Source organism: Castanea sativa, chromosome 11 (genome assembly GCF_040712315.1).
Source record: "Castanea sativa cultivar Marrone di Chiusa Pesio chromosome 11, ASM4071231v1".
Lineage (NCBI taxonomy): Eukaryota > Viridiplantae > Streptophyta > Magnoliopsida > Fagales > Fagaceae > Castanea > Castanea sativa.
Genome location: NC_134023.1, coordinates 56,689,226 through 56,708,143, shown reverse-complemented (window position 1 = coordinate 56,708,143; position 18,918 = coordinate 56,689,226). Strand labels below are relative to the sequence as shown.

Below are 18,918 nucleotides of genomic sequence, written 5' to 3'. Positions count from 1 at the left end.
ATGTTATGTTCTATTTTTAAAGCTTTTTTTTAGTTATTTTTTTAGGTAAGTATAAATTTTTTTTTTTTACATAAAAAATACTGGTGTAACTGAAAAGACTGATATCTTGACATGGTCTAAAACATTTATTTAGTCTGTTAGTTTTTTTTTTATAGTTATGATATCATTAGTAAACTTGAAATTATGTCAATTTAAACATTTATGTATTATTTAACTTTTATTTTTGACATTTAGCTTTTTGATTTTTTATTTTAATCCTAGTGAAAAAACACATGTCAATCGCGTAAAGTGATCGACTTGACTTGCTTACAACTCATTTATGATGACTCAATTTTTATCTAAAACTAACTAACTTGAAATAAAAAAGACTCAATTTCACCAAGACTTATATAGTACTAGAAACATTTTTTGGTGCTTCCAACGAAGATATTTTACTATTCAAATTTCAAGTCTTTTATCTAGTCCCAAATATTGTTATTTATTTATTTTAAAGTACTCCTCTTAAATCCAAATTATGAAAATAAGAAAAACATTATTTGAATAATTAAAAAAAAGAAATAGCATTAGCATCCAAAACCATTTTATAACTTCTCCTTGAAGGTACTCCCAAAAAAGAGAAAAAAGTACAAAGGACAGAGCCTAGCCTGAGCGGCCTGAGCCTGAGCCCGAGCCCCTGCCATGCTAATGAACCGTCTCACGTTCCTAATTCCGTTACTTAAATAGACTCTCCGCTCCTCGTCATCAGCATCATCCCAATAATTAATATCCACAATCACTGCAACTCTTAACTCTAACTAAATACTTAAAACTAAAACTAAAACTAAAGCCCCACTCTCTCTCTCTGTCTCTCTCTCTAAAAAAACCATTTCCAACACAAGAAATCTAGGGTTTCTAGTTTCTACCAAACCATCACTCAGTCAGCATGGCCATTGTCAGCAAAGGAAGAGGAAAAGCTTGTACATCTCTCTCTCTCTCTCTCTCTCTGCATTTTTTAGCTTCTTTTTTTGTATATATGCAATTTTCCTTTATTGACTTTTTTTTTTTGGTATGTGGTAAACTTGTTCAACAAGCAAGATGGTGATTATGAAGAAGAAGAAGGTGAACTCGCGAGTCGCGAAGCCGAAGCCGAAGACGAAGACGAGGAAGAAGAAGGTAAGGTTTTCTTCGCCATTTCTCAGTGCCTTCGTTTTCGATTTATAACGAAAAGATCATCTTCGGAGTTCTCGCTTTCCGTACCGTACTCTACGGAACCTCCATTTTTTTTCTCTCTCTAAACACTACTGCTTTGTTCTGATCCTAATATAGCTTTATTTTTTCAATGTTTATTAACTTTCATGGAGCTTGGTCAATGTTTATATTAATTTATTACTTTTTTTAATAAATAAATACTATAAATCAATCAATCAATCAATAATATATATATATATATATATATATATATATATATTTAAAGCTTTGCAATTTGTAGTCTTCTCGTATTTTTAATGGTCTCCGGCGATGTTCCGGCGACGGAGTTGTTTTTGCCGGCGATAGTTTTGGTACAGTTGCCAAGAGCTTGCGGAAGACTTTATCTCGCGAGATATCTCGATATTTTTGCTTTTGAGCTCACGAGATTTTAGATCTACTGCTTCGCGTCAATCTAGGACGTTATTTTGGTTTACGATTTCGTCTCGCGCCGAGATTTTGGCACTTGCATCTCTTGTATTTTCATTATTTTCTCTGTGTCATTAATTTTTCTTTTTGGGAAAATGTGTTAGTTTTCTTCAAACAATTTTAAAGCGAATTTTGCTTTCAAAAAACGCCGAAAGTACTTTAGTTAGTTCTTGACAAATCGAAATATTGATTATAGTCACACCACAAAAAAAAAATTGTTCATTCTACTTTTTTTTTTTATTATGGTTATTTATTTATTTACTATTATTGATAAAAAAAATTTGGGTTATTTATTACTGGATTGATTAGAGCTAGGCCAGGATGAGTATGAGAAGGATGGGTTTATAGTAGATGAAGTGGAGGAAGATCCAGACGAAGAAGAAGAAGAAGAAGAAGAAGTAGAAGAACGTGTTGAGCAAGAAAAGCAAAAGAAGAAAAAGAAAAGGTCCATTTTTACTCTCCTTAACTCCTGTTTATATATTGAGGACTCTGTGTAACTTTCAATCAACTGTTATTAAAGTGTTTTTTGCACTTCAGGAAATCCTGGAAGTTTGATTATGTTGATGAAGATGATTATGAGTTGCTTGAAGAGCACGGTATTCACCGACGGCGACCGAAATTCAAGCGGCTCAAAAAAGCTAGGAATGATTTTGACATACAAGAGCACGCAGAGCTTTCAGATGAAGAGGGTACTCATCTTTTTACTTGAACATTAAATTTATTGGGTTTTGATAAATTGTTGATTGACCCAAAAGTTTAAATTGATAGAAAAAAAAATAAAGAGAATGAATTTAATCACTAAACCATTATGGGACCTAACATGGCTCGAACTCAGATCACCTGCTATAATACCATGATAAATTATTGATTGTCTTGAAAGTTTAAGGTGATAGTAAATGGTGAATTTACTTACTTATCAATTATTCTAACTATTTTGTTATGCATGTATAATCATGTTAAAATGTATCTGCTTTTTTACTTGTACATTTTTAGAGATATCAAATAGGTATATTTTGATATGAAGCCAACTTTCTGGTTGTTGTAGTTTACATGGATTGGCTTCCGGAGCCTTATTAATATGTGTATTTGGGGGGGGGGGGGGGGGGGGGGGGGGATTTAGTTATTATTGAAAATTGCATGCTGAATTTCCTACTTATGTAGCAAGTTCTAATGTCATAGGACCGCAACTTGAGGATTTTGCTGAAGAGGATGCGGATGTGCTTGAAGATAATGAGATGGCGGATTTTATTGTTAGTGATGAAGATGATGGAATTGTTATTGGTGGAGCTTCAATCAGGTTTGTTATATCTGTCATGATTTCCTATAGCATAGTTTTTTTTTTTTTTTTTTTTCGTTTTTTTAAGTTCTTCTTGATTATGAACTCTCTTCCCAGACCAAGGAAGTCAAGGAAGAAGAAGTTAGGGGAGATTGCTGGTGTTTCAACTGTTGCAATGGGGGAAGCACGTGACATATTTGGTGATGTTGATGAACTTTTGAGACTACGCAAAAAAAGTCTAGCTCAGAGTGCCAGATCTCGTGACTCTGCTGAGTTGCAGGGAAAGAGACTTGAAGATGAATTTGACCCCATTATTGTTAAAGAGAAGTATCTGACAGAGAAGGATGAGAGAATTCGCAAGATTGACGTGCCAGAGAGGCTACAGGTTTTTTCGTTTGTTTTAATTATGCTTAATTGCATTGGGTTGGAAAAAATAATGCCTTGGTGTAATGATTTGGACTGAACTTGCCAACTATCGTTCTTTGTAGATATCTGAGGAGAAAACTAAGCCACGTCTTGATGAAGAAAGTATAGAAGAAGAAAGTTCTTGGATACTAGGTCAACTTCCAACAAATATGATACCATTCTGGTTCTTGAAGAGAGTTACAGAGGAAAGTGATAAAGGGACTAGCGAAGAATCTAATGCCTTAAAATATTTTAAGGCAGATATCATAAGGTTCTTAAAGTTGCATCATGTGGAGAAGTATGATGTAAGCCTTTTAACATTTTTCAAATTTTTCTCTCTAATTATTAAAAGTACACCATTGTATTTGACTTGATTTTTTATCCCCCAGATTCCTTTTATAGCTATGTATCGGAAGGAGCAGTGCCTGAGTCTATTGAAAGATCCAGAGGAAGGTGAAATGGAAAACGATGAAGGGGAAGAGATAGAGGGAGTGCCAAAAATGAAGTGGCATAAGGTATTGTGTTTTCCCTTTCCCTGGATCCAATGTGGAGATTGAAAACATAGGCTTTGTGTTGCATAGATGAAGTAATCCTTTTGTACGCAGGTACTATGGGCCATCAAGGACTTGGACACAAAGTGGTTACTTCTGCAGAGGCGGAAGCGTGCTCTCTATTCTAACTACAACCTGCGTTATGAAGAAGAAGCTCACAGAATCTATGATGAAGCAAGGCTTAATCTGAATAAGAAAATCTTCAAATCAATTCTGAAATCTATATGGAGTGCTGAATCAGAGAGAGAAGTTGATGATGTTGACATGAAGTTTAATTTGCATTTCCCACCAGATGAAGTTGAAGGGGAGTTCAAGAGACCTAAGAGGAAATCACTATATAGCATGTGCTCTAAGGCTGGCCTATGGGAGGTTGCAAGTAAATTTGGTTGGAATTCTGAGCAGTTTGGGTTGCAAATCACCCTGAAAGAAGTGGTATATATATATTTTTTTTTCTTTGATAAGTAATAGATTTTATTGTAATGAAACTACCTCATGAATGTTACATAACACAATATAGCCTGAAGAATTGCTATCAAAGAATTATTAGCAAAAAGAAATTGAATTAGCAAATTCTGTTAGGGTGCCACTGCCATTGAGACCCATGACAGTGGACCATCCACAGAGTAAGCTAAGAAAAGAAAGCTTTAATGGCATTTGTGACACTTCCACATCTTCAAAAGAACATGGTATATTAAGTTATTAACTATTATGCTCCTTTAATTTTTTTTTTTTTTTCCAAATTCTCCCCCGGATAAAAGTGAGTTCAGCTCTTGTAATTGTAGATGACAGAAGCATTGGAGGATTTAAAGGAAACTCCTGAAGAGATAGCTTTGAACTATAAGTGTGCAATGTTTAAAACTCCAGAAGATGTTCTTAAAGGTGCTAGGCACATGGTATGCATTTCATGTTTATATTTGGTCCAACTCCATTTTAAAGGTTTCTTTTTTTACTTATATTTTGCTGACCTTAGGCTGCAGTGGAGATCAGCTTTGAGCCATGTTTAAGGAAATATGTCCGTAGCTTTTTTATGGATAATGCCGTTGTCTCAACAAGCCCCACCTCTGTAGGAACTAAGTTGATTGACTCTTCCCATCAGCTAGCAAGGGCCAAATGGCTACGTGAGAAGCCACTGTCAAAATTTGAGGATGCCCAATGGCTCCTTATTCAGAAGGCTGAAGAAGAGAAACTTCTTCAGGTTTCTATCACATTAACAAAAACTCACCTAGATAAGTTGAGTAGGCAGTGTAATGATTATTATCTCAGTGATGGTGTTAGCAAATCTGCACGACTCTGGAATGAACAGCGCAAGTTAATACTACAGGATGCCTTTTCAAAATTTCTTCTCCCTTCATTGGAGAAGGAAGCTCGGGTGCTTTTGACAGCCCAGGCAAAGAAATGTCTGCTTATGGAGTGTGGAAAGCAGTTGTGGAACAGGGCTTCTGTTGCACCATATCAGCGAAAGGAACATTATGTTGGGCTAGATGAGGAAACTGCACCAAGGATAATGGCTTGTTGTTGGGGTCCTGGAAATCCTGCAACCACATTTGTGATGTTGAATTCATCAGGAGAGTTGCTGGATTGGATGTATGCTGGGTCCCTTAGCCGACAGTCAAAGAATGTTGATGACTTGCAGTGCAAGAAAGATCAAGCGCAGCGTCTTCTCAAGTTCATGACAGATCATCAACCTCATGTCATTGTTCTTGGGGCAGCAAATTTGTTTTGTAAGCGGTTGAAGGATGAGATATATGAGGTTTAAATCTTGAAACCCAATTCAGTTGTGCTAGTATTTCTAACAAATTCAAAATGGTGCTTGAATGCTATGAGAGCCATAATGGAACATTTTCTTCTGGTATAGGATGTGATGCGTTTGCCATTTTTATCCTTTTCAGCTGTATTCTCCAAAAAATTAAGACAATAGAAAAAAAAATTGCCTGACATTTTTGTTTCCTCATATTGTTTATGATCTTTTCATTTTATATAGGTTTTCAAAAATTCCCTACTTTCTTGAATACCCGTGATATCACATATTTATGGCAGGGGACTGGTTCTCTTTGACCAGCTGCTGCATTGTTTATTTTCTTTATCCTATTTCTGTTCCTATTATGCTTTCATTACTTAATTAAATGTAGCACACCCCCCCCCCTCCCCTTTTTTTGTGTTGGGCATGGTGGAGGGCTGGGGGCAGTGCTTTGTGGTTGCTTTCTCTATACTATGTAAATTGTTTGTTGGTTCTGAGTCTTCTGACCATAAATTCAGGAGGTAGTGCATCAGAAATCACTTAATCGTGCTTGAACTTGAATTTTATGCAATGATTCAGCAATCATTTTTATATCTTTGTAATCTTGAAACTTTTATACTTGTAATATATGCAAATGTTGTTACCTTTCTGGTTGTCATTGCCTAACTCTATATTGTGTCAGGATGTTGAGCTGTAGGAATTTATATGTTTTTCTTGATATTTTTTTCAACCACCTTTAAATTATGTTTTCTCATGTTTGCATTTTGGTTTCCCAATCAGATCATATATAACATGGTGGAGGAATATCCCAGAAATGTTAGTCAAGAAATGGCTGAAATTAGCATTGTTTATGGGGATGAATCACTGCCTCGTCTGTACGAACACTCACGGATTTCTTCAGAACAGTTACCTGGACAACCAGGTGAATTCAGCTTTTTATTTTTATTTTTATTTGATCTTCTCATTGTCTAATTACACTCTTACAATTGCTTATTGCTTCTTTTAGGGATTGTCAAGAGAGCTGTGGCTCTTGGTCGCTTCCTTCAAAACCCATTGGCCATGATTGCGACATTATGTGGGCCTGGGAGAGAGATATTATCATGGAATCTTGGCTCCTTAGAGCATTTTCTCACTCCTGATGAGAAGTTTGAAATGGTTGAACAGGTCATGGTGGATGTCACCAACCAAGTGGGTGTTGACATAAATTTGGCTGCAAGCCATGATTGGCTTTTTGCTCCTTTGCAATTTGTATCTGGGCTTGGACCCAGGAAGGCTGATTGTTTACAGAGGGCATTAGTTCGAGCTGGAGTAGTTACCTCTCGAATGTACTTGTTTGCTCATGTACTTAGTACAAAAAAGGTGTTTTCAAATGCAATTGGTTTCTTACGTGTAAGGTGCAGTGGGTTGGCTGCTTCTAGTAGTGATTTTGATCTTTTGGATGATACTAGAATTCATCCAGAGTCATATCCTCTTGCTGAGGCTTTGGCTGGTGAAGTGCACACGAAATATGCTGAAACTGCAGATTATGATGAGACACCTATAGAATATGTTAAGAACAATCCACAACTGCTAGAAAATTTCATAGTTCATAACTATGCGGAGGATAACAACAAAGATAAACGAGAGACTCTTTATGACATTAAAATGGAGTTGCTTCATGGATTTTGTGAGTGGCGTAGTCCTTTTAAAGAATTAAGTCAGGATGAGGAGTTCTATATTTTGTCTGGTGAAAATAGGGATTCACTTGTTGAAGGAAAGATAGTTCAAGTAACAGTTCGGCATGTAAAAACTGATCGAGCAATATGTGTTGTTGACTCTGGCTTGACAGGAATACTGTACAAAAATGAATTTGCAGATCAACTGGATGATGTTGATTTAACAGACAAATTACAAGCAGGTCATGTGCTTGCCTGCAAGATTAAACAGATTCAGAAGAACAGATGCCAGCTGATTATAACTTGCAAAGAAAGTGAGTTGAACAATAGTCAATGTCAAAACTCATGTGATGTTGATCCCTATTACCGTGAACACCAGATGCATGCCTTAAGTCAGCTGGAGAAGTCCCGTAGAGCGGCGGTAGCAAAAAAGAATTTTATACCAAGGATGATAGTTCATCCCCATTTTCAGAATATGACTGCTGATGAAGCAAAGGAGGTATGTATTTGATATCTATTTACTATGTATATATATTCCTAAGTGTGGTGATTTATATTGTCTGTGGTTAAGAATTCTCTCTCTCTCCCCCTGCCCCCCCTGCTTTGTTGTGTAGTTCCTTTCAGACAAGGATGTTGGAGCAAGTGTTATTTGTCCAAGCTCAAAAGGTCCATCTTGTCTGATTTTAACTCTGAAAATTTATGACGGAGTTTATACTCAAAAAGAAATAGTTGAAGATAGGAAGGATCAGAAGGCTAGTTTGCTTACCCTTGGAACAACACTGAGAATTGATGAGGACAGTTTTGAAGATTTGGATGAGGTGAGTGCTTTTCTTAGAAATCTTAGAAAATTGTATTTTTCTTTCCATTAATCCACCTCACTGCTTCCATGTTTGTTCTTCCCTTTTTCATCTTTTTGAAAAAGGGTTCTTAAATTCTGAGGCTTCTCATTTTGCCTTAAATTTGCTCTAATAAGGTGTAATCTGTACAATATGCACATGTTATTTGTCAATTTTCTTGATTTTTTTGGCTAATTCTGTGTGGAAAACGAAATTTTTATAAAATTCACCAATGAATTTGTATTTTGAGTTTGAACCATTGATTATATGGATAGAGAATCTTGATGGTAATTTATAACATGCACACACGTGCACACATATGCGTTGGAGATCATTTGATGCATATTAACCTATGACTTGGATCATATAGCTTACTACTTTTAGTTGTAAAATTATAAAGTAGCAATGAATAGGGGTCATGCTTAAAGTGCTATGGTTACTCGTATGATCCTCAAAATTTGTGCAAACCCTAGACTTCTTTCAGGGTATTTTCTGATGGGTTTGATAATTTAAATCTATATTTTTAAAAATATTGGTTATGTTTTTTTGGGCCTCCTGACCATTTAAATACATGCAGTGACTCTCTCTCTCTAATAATTCCTGCTATTGTTATAGGTCATGGATCGATATGTTGACCCTTTGGTATCTCACTTGAAGGCTATCCTTTGTTATCGTAAATTCAGGAAAGGCTCAAAAACTGAAATTGATGACCTCTTGAAGGTTGAGAAATCAGAAAACCCAATGAGGATAGTTTATTGCTTTGGTGTTTGTTATATCCATCCTGGTGCTTTTATTTTGTCTTTTATAAGAAATACAAATCCACATCATGAATATGTAGTGCTGCACCACAAGGGATATATATTTCGGAAACATACATTTCATAACATCGACCGGCTTGTGGCATATTTCCAGAAACACATCAATGATTTGCCTCCACAGTCTACCCATTCAGCTTCTGCCATCGTACCAATGGTCAGCACTGCTTATAGGAGTTGTTTAGGTGGGGTATCCATGGGTGGCAGTAGGGAAAAGAATGAGATCAACAGGAGAGGACAGTCATGTCCAGAAAGAGATACCTTGTCAGCTCCTGGTTCTCAAGGTAAAGTTTTGATTTAATTAGTAATTGTTTTAATTAATTTATAGGTATATGTAGTCTTAGTATTATAGCATGGAATCTTAGTTTTTGCATCATTGGTATGCTTAAAAGGGAAGAAGATCCTAAAGATAAATTTGTCTATTTTCATTGAGTTATTGCAGTACTTGAGAGTTAATTTTGAAGTTTGAATATGGCTTACTGCATAGAAAGTATTAGTGAATGTGGTAAGCATCTACTTTGGAGTGGACACCTTTTTAACCCTTAACTTTATATCCCCACACTTGCAGAATCATTGAACAATTAGCACAGAAATGCACAAATGTAGGTTGCATCACATGCTTAAATTTTGCCTTCAAGGATGTGATGTTTCACTCTTTAGGTTTTTATGTGCCCTGCTTGTAATTCCCATTCTGAATTTGGTGTGATGAATTCAGGCTTGTGTGTCTGGTCAGTAACTCATAGTATGCAATCTTTGACAACAAGAAAGCAAGATAGAAGAATAAATTTAAGTTTTGCAAGTACAATGTCATGGCATGGAAATCCACATACATTGTATCACATGCTTAGTTTATATGTTTAAGGACTTGATGGTTCGGTGTTTTGGTTTTTACGTGTCATGCTTACACTTCTAATGCATATTTAAGATTATTCAAGTAGTTTTGGTATATTTTGGGTGTGTATTTATAGTATTAAGTCAAATAAAAGGCTATGAAATTTTGGTTGTCGTCTGTTAATTTGTAAGTGATATTTTGTATAAGGTATTCATTTTATTAGATGGTTTCCTCTATACCTGTCTGGATCGTATACAGATACACTGATAGACCTATTCTCTAGTGTGTCATATAGGAATGTAATGCATTGAACTTATGCTGCCATTGTTTGATTTTTTTTTTTTAACAGGAAAAAATAATTCTATGAGTGGTGGCAGTCAAGATAGGCATTCAAGTGGCTTGACTACTAAGCCACATGTTGAACAAAGCTATTGCAATTACAATAGCAGGAGGGAAAGCAACACTAATGGAGGGAAGAGTTCTGGATATGGTAGTACTTTTCAATGGGGCACAGATTGCACAAATGGGAGTGGGATAGAAAATGGGTGGAAAAATTTTCCTGGTGCTAAAATCCAGAATTTCGCTGGTAGAGAAGCTTTCCCTGGTGGGTGGAGCGACAATCAGATTAGTAGTACCAGTAATGGGAATTGGAGTGGTGGAGATGAGAATGTTACAAAATGTAGTTGGGGGGTTAAGAACATTGTTGGCAGGGAAGGTGAGAGTGCTACTGCTAACGATGCTTGCGGTGGTGGTAAAAGTAGCAATACCGGTGTTAAAGATGGCAAACAGAATGGCAACTGCTTAAATAAGAACAGTGATACCTGGGGAGGTCGTGACTGGGTAAGTGGGCAAAGGGGTAGTGGCATTGATAGTGGTGGCAATTGGGGCATAGTAAGTAATGACAATTGGGGTAGAGCTGGTGGTAATGCTAATGACAAAGGGAGTTGCGGTTGGGGGGAATGGGGGGGTAGCAGAAGTGGTGGTAGTGGTACTAAAGATGTTGGACCAAGGAATGAAGATTGGGGTGATAAGAGCCATGGTGGCCGGCTCAATATTGACTTGGGTAGTAAGGAAGGTGGGAGAGGCACTATTACTAGTGGTAATGGGTGCAGAGTAAGTAACAGTTGGGTTGATGGTAGAGATGGGGCTGCTACCAGTTTGAGCAGTTGGGCAAACGGTGGTAATAATGATGTCAAAAAGAGTGATGATTGGGGGGCATGGGGAGATAGAAAAAGTGGTAATAGTGGTGCTAACAAGGGTAAAGGGAATGACAATTGGAGCAACAAGAAAAATACTGGCTGGGATGGTTGTGCTGGAGGTAGTAAGGAAAGTGGGAGTGACCCTGTTACTAGTGGTAATGGATGCAAAGTAAGTAACAGTTGGGTTGATGGTAGAGATGGGGCTGCTACTGGTTTGAGCAGCTGGGCAGCCGGTGGTAATAATGATGTCAAAAAGAGTGCTGATTGGGGGGCATGGGGGGATAGAAAAAGTGGTAATAGTGGTGCTAACAAGGGTAAAGGCAATGACAGTTGGGGCAATAAGAAAAATACTGGCTGGGATGGTTGTGCTGGAGGTAGTAAGGAAAGTGGGAGTGACACTGTTACTAGTAGTGGTAATGGATGCAAAGTAAATAACAGTTGGGTTGATGGTAGAGATGGGGCTGCTACTGGTTTGAGAAGTTGGGCAGCCGGTGGTAATAATGATGGCAAAAAGAGTGATTACGTTGGGGCATGGGGAGAAAGCAAAAGTGGTAATAGTGGTGCTAACAAGGGTAAAGGAAATGACAATTGGGGCAATAAGAAAAATACTGGCTGGGATGGCTGTGCTGGAGGTAGCAAGGAAAGTGGGAAAGAGACTGTTATTAGTGGTAATGTGTGCACAGAAAGGAACAGTAGGGTTGATAGTAGAGATGGGGCTGCTACCAGTTTGAGAAGTTGGGCATCCGGCAGTAATAATGATGGCAAAAAGAGTGATAATTGGGGGTCATGGGAAGATAGGACAAGTGGTAATAGTGGTGTCAAAAAGGGTCAAGGGAATGACAATTGGGGCAATAAGAAAACTAATGGCCGGGAGGGCTGTGATAGAGGTAGTAGGCAAAGTGGTAGTGATGTTGGTATTGTTAACAATAGGGGTGGGGTAAGTAATGCTGGTTGGGGGGACTGTAAAGTAGGTACTTCTACAAATGTTGGTTGGGGAGCTAGTGGTGAAAATGTTAGCAAAAAGGGTCTAGGGAATGAAAATTGGGGCAATAAGAAAACAATTGGCTGGGAGGGCTGTAGTAGGCAAAGTGGTAGTGATGCTGGTGCTGGTAACAATGCGGTTGGGGTAAGTAATGCCAGTTGGGGCTGCAAAGGAGGTACTTCTACAAATGTTGGTTGGGGAGCTGGTGGTGAAAATGTTGGCAAAAAGGGTCAAGGAAATGACAATTGGAGCAATAAGAAAACTACTGGCTGGTTTGGCTGTGATAGGGGTAGGAGACAAAGTGGTAGTGATGCTGGTACCATTAACATTGGGGGTGGGGTAAGTAATGCTGGTTGGGGGGACTGCAAAGGAGGTGCTGCTACAAATGGTGATTGGGGAGCTGTTGGTGAAAATGCTGGCAAAAAGAGTGGTGGTACAGGGGAGTGGGGAAATAAGAACAATGCTGGTAGAGGGGGTGGAAGGGCTTGGCATTCAGCTGCTGAACCTGGTTCAGAGGTTAAAAATGCTAGTTGGGGTGAAAGGAGTGGCAATCGGGGCAATAAGAACAATACCCGCTGGGATGGGAGTGACAGTGGTAGTAGGCCAAGTGGTGGTGGCGCTCGTACTGGTGATAATGGGGGCGGAGTAAGTAGCGGTGGCTGGGGGAATTCGAAAGGAGGTGCTGCTGCAAGTGGTGGATGGGGAGCTAGTGGGGCAAAAGATGGCCCAAAGAGTGGTGGTTGGGGCGAATGGGGAAAGAAGAAGAGCAATGCTGAAACTGATTCAAAGGCTAAAAATGCTGGATGGGGTGCTATTTCTGGATGGAAGTAAAATAGTTTTGGGGTGGTGAAATCATGTGTACAGAGAGTTAACAGTACTGAGATCTTCTTTAATTGTTTTTGCCGTTTTCTTGGATAGTGAGTAGTGAGTGATAGTTTGATGTCTTTTACAAAGAAACCTTATATTACTAATGCTTTTATGGATATATCTCAGTTCTTATATATTATTACCCTTGTGACCAAATATCATTTGTTGATTTGTTCAATTTTTGTTTTCCATTTTCAAAATTGTAATGTCTGTTTGTCTTAGCTGTATAATTCCTGGTTCAATTAGAAATTCTATTGACTGAGTGCATTCGTATTGCATGTTATATTGAACACTTAAGATTAACGTCATCTGTATAGAAATAGTAGAAAGAATAATTGATGAATCATGAATGCCAAGACAGAACTTTTGATTTTAGTTGAAAATGTAATTATTGAAGGGAACAATCTAAACTTTCGAGTCAGCTAATGATGGTTATTAAATTTCATTCATTGAAGTCTTTCATAGCCATTTGTTGCTAAACCCCTCAAGTCATCCTTGGATTAGATCCTCCCTCCATTTCTATTTCATCCCTACACAGTGGTTCTCTTCTCTCTTAGAAAACATACGGAACCAAGGGACTGTGGTTTCATAAACTAGAGACTTTTGTAACTTATTCCAATCCACCTCTAGAACTAATATCTATTTTGCTTATCTGACTCAAAATGTATATATTTTGCTTTCTGACTCCTCACATGTAACGACTTCCCTGTTTATTAAGGTCCTATCAATTTTATATCTATCCTTCTTGTTAGTTGTTACCCAAAAAACATATACTAAGACATATATGTGCAACATTAAACTACACAAAGGAAAAGAAAATGACTCAATGCACTAATGTATCTTATCAGAACTTAATTCAGCAAATGAATAAGTTTTTACTTTTCGGTTACTTTTTAAGTAATTGATGTTATTGATTTTTCATATATACCAACTAAACCAAATTAATTAAAGAGATAATATATGGCATAAAATAGTTTACTTTAATGAGTTTGAAATTATGTGGAGAAAAACAACAAAGAAATGTCTTATAGAGGTTTCATAACTGTTGGTGTCGTATGTTATAATTAGCACATAATCAAAATTGTCACTAGCAATGGATTCATGCAATATAAAAATGATTTTTCCCCCTAACTAATCAAAGAGAAAGAAAGGAATAAATGAAGCTTATTATAATTAGTACATAATAAAAATAGTGATATTAATAAAGTCATGTAATCTATACAATAAAAGCGCGAATGCGCGACAATGCCTTGGCACTGTGCATCCAGTGCAAAACACTGTGCAGCACTGTAGTTGCAACAGTGCTTTGGTTTAGTGAGTTTTTTTTTTTTTTTTTTAGTTTAATCAACCCTTTTGTTTATTCAACTGGCACTATAGCTATAGTGCCTAAAGTTTTTTTTTTATTTTCAATAATCGGTTTGTGTTTTTTTTTTTTCATTTAAATATTGATGTAAGCTGACATTGATATTATTATACTGACATAACAAATTTCACAATATTTTCACAATTATTGACGTGTCAATTTCTTACAAGTCGAAATAAAATAATAAAATAAAATATGAGATTGGTTTTTTTTTTTTTCCAGTAATCGGTTTGTGTTTTTTTTTTCTTTTAAATATTGATGTAAGTTGACATTTATATTGTTATATTGACACAACAAATTTCACAATTATTGACATGTCAATTTCTTACAAGTCGAAATAAAATAATAAAATATGATACTGTAGCCAACTACAACTGAAAATAAATATCTTTAAAAAATGTTACAATACTTATTGTTATCACAATACACTATAGCATTGTAGCTACAACAGTGTTTTGGTTATTGACGTATCAATTTCTTACAAGTCAAAATAAAATAATAAAATAAAATATGAGATTGGTTTTTTTTTTTCAGTAATCGGTTTGTGTTTTTTTTTTCTTTTAAATATTGATGTAAGCTAACATTTATATTGTTATACTGACACAACAAATTTCACAATATTTTCACAATTATTGACATGTCAATTTCTTACAAGTCGGAATAAAATAATAAAATATGAGACTGTGACCACAATTGAAAATAAATTTTTTGAGAAAATGTTACAACACTTATTATTATCACAATATTTTCACAATTGTTGAGATCTCAGTTTCTTATATATCAAATAAAAAAATGCTAAATCCACAACATTTTAACATTACTTTCACAACAAATCATAGGTAAGTTATTATTGATGGATAGCACTAGAGCTACTGTGCTTTTGGTTTATTCAACTGGCACGGTAGCTACAGTGCCTAAAGTTTTTTTTTTTTTTCCAGTAATCAATTTGTGTTTTTTTTTCTTTGAAATATTTATGTAAGCTGGCATATATATTGTTATACTGACATAACAAATTTCACAATATTTTCACAATTATTGACGTGTCAATTTCTTACAAGTAAAAATAAAATAATAAAATATGAGACTCTGACTGACCACAACTGAAAACAAATGTTTTGAGAAAATGTTACAACACTTATTATTATCACAATATTTTCACAATTGTTGAGATCTCAATTTCTTATAGATCAAATAAAAAAATGATAAGTCCACAACATTTTAACATTAATTTCTACCGTGCCTAAAGTTTTTTTTTTCCCAATAATCGGTTTGTGTTTTTTTTTTTTTTTTTTTTTTGTCTTTTAAATATTTATGTAAGCTAGCATATATATTGTTATACTGACACAATAAATTTCACAATATTTTTACAAATATTGAAGTATCAATTTCTTATAGGTTGAAATAAAATAATAAAATATAAGACTGTGACCAACCACAACTAAAAATAAATGTTTTGAAAATAACAATAACAATGTTATCAGTTTAAAACCAATAATAACTTATCATTTAGAATTTGTTCTAAAAATTAGGGATGGCAATGGGGCGGGGCGGGGCCGAAGGATGGGATCTTCGTCCCCGCCCTGCATGGTTTTATCTTGCCCCACTCCCGCCCCGCCCCGCATGATGAAGAAAACTTTCTCACCCCATCCCCGCCCCTTGGGGCCCCGCGAAGCCCCGCCCCACCCCGTAAAACTCTACTTTTTGTTAATTTGTCATACAATTAGTACAAATTTTTTAATGAAACCTATTTCATTAATAAAAATGTACTTGAAATTACAACTAAATTTATCCCATCAAATAATATCAATTTTTAGAAAAAAATTGAATAATATATCCAAGCGTTTAACAAGACAATCACAAAAAAAAAAAAAAAAAAAAAAAAAAAAAAAAAAAACTTATAGTATAATACATAACAAAATAAAGGCAGAGAACCACATTGGGTAGAATAAAATAAGCTAATATTGATATGCTATTTAAATAGTAGAGTTTTAGGGTATGAAAAATTTACAATTATAACCCTTAGCAACTCGGGCGAGGCAGGGTGGGTCTAAAAAGTCTAAACCCATCCCCGCCCCATCACCTTTGCGAGGCAGGAAAAACTCGCGCGGGGCAAAGCGGGGGAGGGGCGGGGGAAAATTGTCATCTCTAAAAATGTTATGAATGTAGCATTTCTCTCAAATAAAAAATAAAAAAATCTATTCGGATCCTAAAAATGAAGATATTATGAAAATATTGTGATATTTTGTTGTATTCTTAGACTTCTTTTTTAATATAGTCAAATTGGGTGAGCCCAAATTCACGGTTTCTCATACAAAATTTGTATTAATTTTCTCACTACTGGGGCAACACGTTGCACGTGCAGCCAACACTAGTATTTATTAAAAAAGGAAAGGAATATGTAAAGATTTCTTATATTATTATATTATTTATTTTCTATGGGAAAGAAGTATTTATTAAAGAAAAAGAAAAAAGAGAAGCTACAAAGAAGTAGAACCGCTTGCTTCAACCCCAATAATAGATTCTAAATAGAGAAGGGGGAGGGGGGCAGCAACTTATATTAAAAGAATCAAATATATTATGCTTGGGAGACTATTTGACCAAGATATGAGTAGAGTAAGTTTTTACTTTTCTATTACTTTTTAAGTAATTGATTTTTTATATATAACTTTAAACCAAATTAATTAAGAAATCATATAATATAATATTTTAAAGAGGTAATATATGGTACATGATAGTTTACTTTAGAGAGTTTAAAGTTTGAACTTGTGTGGAATAAAAACTGTCACTTTTTTCTTTCTTTTTTTTTTTTTGAGAATTCACGTAATATAAAAATAAAAATAAAATTTTTCCTAACTAATTAAAAAGAAAGATCTTTCTAAAAAAAATAAAAAGAAAGAAAGGAATAGATAGAGATATCATAGGGGTAGCCTTAAATTGTGCCAATGACATTAATATAAATAAATTGGTAGAGGAATATTGGCCATGAAATTGAAGGGTAATAAAGTAGCAGAAGTGCAGAACAGCAGCAAACATTGTCCTTGTCCAGTTTACCAAAAACGTATACCGATAGTGATACGCTCTGCCAGGTGGCCTGCCCCATATGCTCTCCTTGCTTGTACCATATAGTATTAGACATTAGTACCCCCCAAAAAACAGTTTCAATTAAGTTACATTTATGCCCCCTCTTTCCTTTCTCCAACTATATACCGAGTCCAAATGGAATACTAAAAATCTAAGGGTATGTTTGATAGTGGGTTTTAAACAATAATTTTAAGTTTTTTTTTTAGAAATAATTATAATATGCTGCTAATTTTGCAATTCGAACATTTTTTTCTTTAGATCCCTCAACCACTTTGTACATGGAGAGGTGTCAATTCAACCACAAGGCCTTTAGCAATAATATTCAGTGTTTAAATAATAATAACACTTCTGACATGCATTTCTATAACACTCAAATATGTATTTTCATAATACTAAAAACTGAACAACAATACTTAAACACTGCTATCAAACGAGCCCTAAATTTTTGAGTTTTTTTGTGAAACAAGATTTTATGTAAATATTAGCTCTTTTTTTTTTTTCTAGCAAACTCGACCTTCTTCACGAGCTACTCGATTAACATTATATATATATATATAGCAAAACCATGTCTAAAATGTTTTACCTATTCATAATTCTATAAATTTTTATCTCAAATAAATTTTTTATATCATCAATAAGTTTCAAATAATAATTCAATTTTATATGAACCTATTGAAAACCTTATACAATATAATTTCAAGCCTATATAAATATATTTTTAGCCAAATATGCATATAAATATGAGCAAAATTTATGTACAATACTTAAGTGAAATTCTTTAAATTCATCTTAAAATTCATAGTATGAAAGTGTATTTTTAGTTAAGTACATGGATAAATTTTAAGAGAAAAATCTAAAGAACAATACCTAAGTTCTGTCATAAAATATAATATTATATATAGTTAAATCAAATCTTCAAGTTCACGAGTTTGTTCAGAAACATATTACTATATTTGAGTTTGGCTCGTTAAATAATCAAGCCTAAACTTAAGGCTTATTTTCTAAATTAACAAACATAAATAAGCTTTTTTTTTTCAAAGCAAGCTCAAGATTAACCAACTGCATCTTTATATTCATAAGTTTGTTCACAAGCACATTACTATGTTTGAACTTTGCCATTTAACAATCGAGCCTAAACTTTAGGCTTATTTTCTAAATTAACAAACATAAATTTTTTTATTTTTTATTTTTTGGGTTTGAAGCAAGCTCAAGATTTACCAACTCCATCTCCATTCTTATTCCACGTGGCATGATCACAAAGAGAAGGGGTGTTTTGGTAAATTAGTAGTATGGAGCACACGCAAATGGCATAACAACAAAAAAAGCCTGAAGGTCTCTCTCTATCCATTTCTGTTCTATTTCTCTCTCTCTCTCTCTCTCTCTAAAACTTGACTCCACTCTATCATCAACACTGCTAGTCAATCTCTCTCTCTCTCTAAAACCATTGAGTTAGGGTTTCTGAGAATCGCCCACAACATACAATGGCGAGGAAGAGAAGGTCACGCATTGTCGAAGACGACGATGAAGGTCCCTTAAAATCCATACTCTCTCTCTCTCTCTCTCTCTCTCTCTCTTCACATACACACATTATATACGAAAACCAATTCATATTCTCTATGCGTTTTTTTTTTTTTTTTTGGATTCACAGACGAAAACGAACCAGCT

General features: G+C 35.2%; 1 protein-coding gene across 1 annotated transcript; it reads left to right on the top strand.

The window, feature by feature from the left end:
* The first annotated feature begins 2,203 nt into the window (after window positions 1-2,203).
* LOC142617564 (transcription elongation factor SPT6-like) lies at window positions 2,204-12,875 on the top strand. The gene is made up of 13 exons (XM_075790466.1): window positions 2,204-2,342; window positions 2,833-2,950; window positions 3,047-3,314; window positions 3,418-3,639; window positions 3,724-3,849; window positions 3,940-4,317; window positions 4,668-4,778; window positions 4,856-5,635; window positions 6,404-6,545; window positions 6,630-7,777; window positions 7,893-8,096; window positions 8,730-9,213; window positions 10,111-12,875. The coding sequence occupies exons 2-13, from the start codon at window positions 2,889-2,891 to the stop codon at window positions 12,771-12,773; spliced, it is 6,588 nt and encodes a 2,195-aa protein (XP_075646581.1). The 5' UTR covers window positions 2,204-2,342; window positions 2,833-2,888; the 3' UTR covers window positions 12,774-12,875.
* The last annotated feature ends 6,043 nt before the right edge of the window (window positions 12,876-18,918 follow it).